The following is a 4,746-nucleotide window of genomic DNA, read 5'->3' on the forward strand; positions in this document are numbered from 1 at the left end:
AGTGAGAGCAATTGTAACTTTGCCTCTTTCTCTAGGCTAAATAGGGCTAACGATGATGTGTTCCTTTTTCCACTCAGGTGTGAACGGACTAAGAGTGACAGGAGGAAATGTACAGTTTTCCTCTGACAAAAAGACCTTGACACTTCAGCTACAGCTTGACGGGGCCGCTCCAGCTGGTGGAACACAGGGACGTCAAGGAGGCCAAGGGGGCCAGGGAGGCCAAGGAGGCCAAGGAGGCCAAGGCGCAGGCGGGGGATCTCAATCAGGAGGTATGGACCGTTATGTACCTGATGATAACGATACTTTTTGAAATCCTTGTCGTAGACGACCAGCTCCTTTTAAATTTCGCATTCGTAAGAGACGGTCGCTTTAAGCGACCGCTATCACTCTTGCAAATAAATTACCAGCTGGTCTTTTTCATGCTCTGTTTTTTAGCTCTCGTGAGCATAACTCAAACATTCCGATACATATTAGTCAACGAGCGTTTACACTACTTGTTTTAATTCCATGTACATTAAGGTGGCTCCCTATAGTTTTAAGATCGAACTTGCGCTGAGGACGAAAGCTCAAATAATCTGAACACAAAAAGCAAAACTGACAGTGACTTTTCTTGCGTTTTCTTTGGTGAAATTCCGTAAAATTCGGCAAACTGGTAAAAAATATTTTACTTTTGTTGGAGCTCGTTTTTCAGGGAAATCTCTCTGATCAGTTTTTCCTCAGCGCTGAAAGACATAAATTTGCAAAAATCTTAAAAAAACTGCCTTTTACAAACCCTACTTTTTTCAAGTTTAAAATTTGTATACTGTCTGACTCAATGTATTCTGAAAATTTTGACAGATTTCTCGGAACAAAATTCAAGAAAATCACAAATAAAGCCATAAAAAAAGTAAAAAATGCACTTCTTTGGGCATTTATAATTCAAGACTTAAATCCAGGATTTTAATAGAGATGATAATAAAACACTATTTCATCATTGCTTATTACAATTAATAAGTTTGAGAGGGCTGGATGTAATAACGGATGCAAAAACAGCATTCAAAAGGTGACACTAGTGCACACAACGCGGTATAGGATTACCCTATGGAGGCACCTTAATAGACAAGATAAGCGTTGATAATTAATAATGAAGATCTCTGATTAAACGTTCAAGTATGCAGGAACAGTAAATGTCAACATGCTTGTATAAATTTTAAAAGTTTGATAATTAAGCCTTTTTAGTTTTAATTTTTATTCCTTGGAAATTTATTATATTTTATCATATTTGTACATTTCAGCCTTTTAAGGTGGCTCTCTAGAGTACTTACGAACACCCTCCCTATACAGCGCGAGTTAGAAAAGAAAACTTAGTTAATTTTTCCTAAAGTTTTCACTGTAGAGATTTGCCAATATGGGTACTGTTAAAATAAGGCTTGTTTTTTGGTTGTCAATTTTTGGATTAAGGCCGTTACCATGGAAACATCTCATCTAATGACAGACAGATATAATCCTCATTTTGGCCTAAACTCCTTAATATTTATACTTTCCTTCGGTGAAACTTTTTCATACTTTGCCACATCATGGAAATGATATTGCCTGACATTTTGAATTGGTAAAAGGGTTGGTTTTTCCAATATTCTGTAATTTGTCATTCTTCTAAATATACTAGATTAGCTCTGACAGATTTTAACAAAAATTGGGTATTTATAGGAATTGTATGTGGCAACAACTGAGCCAAATTTAAAAAAAAAATTCACCGAAGAAAACGCGAGAAAATTCACTGCCAGTTTTGCTTTTTGTGCTCATGTTAGTTGAGCTTTCGTAATATGCGCACGTGCAATCGTAAAACCATAGGGAGCCACCTTAAATGTTCTTAAAGTTTTGTTTTTTTTTTTTCTCTTATTTAAAGTTTTTAAATTGTACTTATTTTTTTTAGATTTTATAAATTGTAAATATCTTCATTTCCCAGGGTCCCTATAGATACCAGGGTCAGAATTCCATGTATGACCCCATGAAACGTCCTGAATATCTATGATCAACCCCGTAACGCTTCCACTACTTCAGTTTGCATTGAAATATCAGATATATGAAAGGTCGTTTCCGTGAACCATCAACTCTAGTTACAATCACATTTTGGAATAGGCCATTTTACAGTTGTGTGCTCAGTTACCTGGCCTTTGAATCCCAGCGAGGCTGGAGGTGACTTTGCTTTGATACAGACCTCTCTGCTTTTCATTTAAATGACGGCTAGTTAGCATGAGAACAACTTGATTTACACGACAAAAGCAGTGAGGCCTGTATCAAAACAAGGTCACCTCCGGCCTCGCTTCCATTAAGAGGCCAGGTCACTGAGCAGACAACTGTAAAATGGTCTATTCTCGAGGCGCCTGCTAGTTCGAATGCAATTGTTTGGCCTAGACTGACTTCCTCGAGTGTGGCCGGAAGGGTTAGCTTTAAACCGTATTCGTTGAATAAACGCGCTTTTTTATTACCATTGCAGAATTCACCGATGAAGAACAACAAGGTTTGGCGACACATAATAAATTCCGAGCAACACACGGAGTTCCTTTAATGACCCTCGACAGACAAATGTGTGATCAAGCTAAAGCTTACGCCGTAAAAATCGCTAGAGAGAAGAATTTGAGGCACTCTTCAAAACAGGAACGAAAAGGACAAGGCGAAAACCTTTCCATGGGATGCTCCACTAACAGGGCACAAGCCATGGAAGAGGCCGTGACAAACTGGTAAAATATATTAAACAATTATTCCACGAACGCGCGTTGGATATAAGATGATAGATAGCCAACGAGGCGGGAAGCGCCTAGTCGGCTAGAATTATCTCATATCCAACAAGTGTAAGTGGAATAACTGTTAAATATGCCATGATGGCTAAGCCAATGGAAACTCTTTAATTGCATTAAAAACGCTCCCCAAAATATGGAAATAGAAAACTAAAATAAAACTAAACTAAAACGCCCCCCAAAATTACGCGCACTATTATCATATTTGTAGAGCATGGTATAATTCTTTAATGAGAGCAATTATACCACGCTCTACAAAATGTGGTAACCGTGGGCGTAATTTTTTTTTTTTTCCTTTTTTTTTTTCTTTTTTTTTTGGCGTTGCCTATCTATCATCTCCTATCCAACGCGCGCTCGTGAAGTAATTGTGAATGATTAAAAAATGGATCATTGGATAAGACAATTTAAGAATTTTCATTGGCGTAGCCATCATGGATACGAAACATTATCCATCGAGTATTTTCCCCCACGCGCGGTTGGTCTAAACACGTCACGTGACCGAATATTCCCCAGCTGAAACTGGGGAATATCCGAGAATATTCCCCAGTTTTCAAAACTGCGTGCGTTGCGAAAAAGATTGGAAGAGTAATAAACACAATAGCCTCCATTTGGGGTGAAAATATGCTAGGATATTTGTCCTTGGACATTACCTGTTCGCTTCTGGGACAAATATCCGAGGATATTTTCGCGCCAAATGGAGGCTATTGTTTATTTATACCATGCTCTACGAATATGGTAAGCGTACGCGTGATATCTTTGGGCTCTCAACGAAATCCGTAAAATTAAAATCTGAAATCAAGAAAGCGCACACTAGTATTACGCGTCTCGTACCAAGCTAGAAGCACTCGCTGTTAGAAACTCAATACTACTGAGACGCAGTATTCATCTTACAAATCAAATAGGAGAATTGATGCAATATCCTTTAGAGAATTGCTTTTGTCAAATAGGTCGAACAGTTATATGAATTGCCCAATTTTGATAAATTAGAATTTTACTGACGTCACAGGCATATAGACAAAAACAAAAGAAGTCACAACGAGATTGACGCAAGAATATTAATTTATTGTCATAGTTTCCGCAGCGTAAACCTTATGTGATAATTTGAAATATCCAGCATATTTCGAAGTTTGGCATATTTATTACCAAACATATAATGTGTCTAGCAAAACCCATGAACGATTATGACCTTAGTTAAGCATCTCCACAATGCTGGTGAAGATTATCTCCTATTTATTGTTAGTACAGTTAACCACAACTTGCGCATCTGTTTTAGGTACAACGAGGTCTGTGATCCAGGATACCAATTCAACGCAGGAAGCAGAAACGGAGGAACAGGTCATTTCACGCAAGTTGTGTGGAAAGAAAGCACGGTTCTTGGCATTGGACGAGCTGAATCACAAGAAGATGGTATGAAGTGTGCATACATCGTCGGAAGATATAAACCAGCAGGGAATTTTATGGGGGAGTATCAACAAAATGTGCCGAAAGGCAGCTTTAACGCTAACGGTTACTGCGCCACGATTAAAAGCAACAGATTTGGATTTGACCAACAAGAAGATTCCGAGCAGGTTGTCATTGGCAAGTCAACAGTGGATTCTCCGGTTCAGAAAACTGGATCTGCTGAGTTTCGAGGTTCAAGGAAATTGAAGTGAGCAAGATGCGATGACCACAAATGTAACTGATTACGTTTTTGTGGAACTATTACTATGTGATCCACAAATTTATAACTTGTGAGAATTAAAATGAAAAGCAAAACGAGTGGTGGAGTTATTTTTCATTTCGCATCCTTAAAGGGTTGAAAGACACGTACAGAGGCCACACGAAACGGTGATATCATATCCAACAAGCGCGAATAGAATAATTGTGTTATTAAAAACGACCCGAAAATATTGACAATTAAAATCAATTAAAAACAAAAACGCCTCAAAATAATGACGCGTACATGTTCGCTTACCATGTTTAATTTGTA

At 38.1% G+C, this 4,746-nt stretch overlaps 1 protein-coding gene across 1 annotated transcript; it reads left to right on the top strand.

The window, feature by feature from the left end:
- LOC145466809 (Golgi-associated plant pathogenesis-related protein 1-like) lies at positions 1-4,746 on the top strand. Its single transcript, XM_081450518.1, has 3 exons — positions 1-269; positions 2,477-2,720; positions 4,051-4,746. Exons 1-3 carry the CDS (start codon positions 53-55, stop codon positions 4,427-4,429), a joined length of 840 nt encoding a protein of 279 aa, XP_081306644.1. The 5' UTR covers positions 1-52; the 3' UTR covers positions 4,430-4,746.

The sequence above is a fragment of the Orbicella franksi genome, chromosome 13 (assembly GCF_964199315.1).
Source record: "Orbicella franksi chromosome 13, jaOrbFran1.1, whole genome shotgun sequence".
NCBI classification, from domain to species: Eukaryota; Metazoa; Cnidaria; class Anthozoa; order Scleractinia; family Merulinidae; genus Orbicella; species Orbicella franksi.

Coding starts and splice junctions, on each gene's coding strand:
- LOC145466809 (XM_081450518.1), top strand. CDS start 53: ATGATGTGTTCCTTTTTCCACTCAGGTGTGAACGGACTAAGAGTGACA. Junction 270..2,476: donor CGGGGGATCTCAATCAGGAG/GTATGGACCGTT, acceptor TTACCATTGCAG/AATTCACCGATGAAGAACAA. Junction 2,721..4,050: donor GAAGAGGCCGTGACAAACTG/GTAAAATATATT, acceptor CATCTGTTTTAG/GTACAACGAGGTCTGTGATC.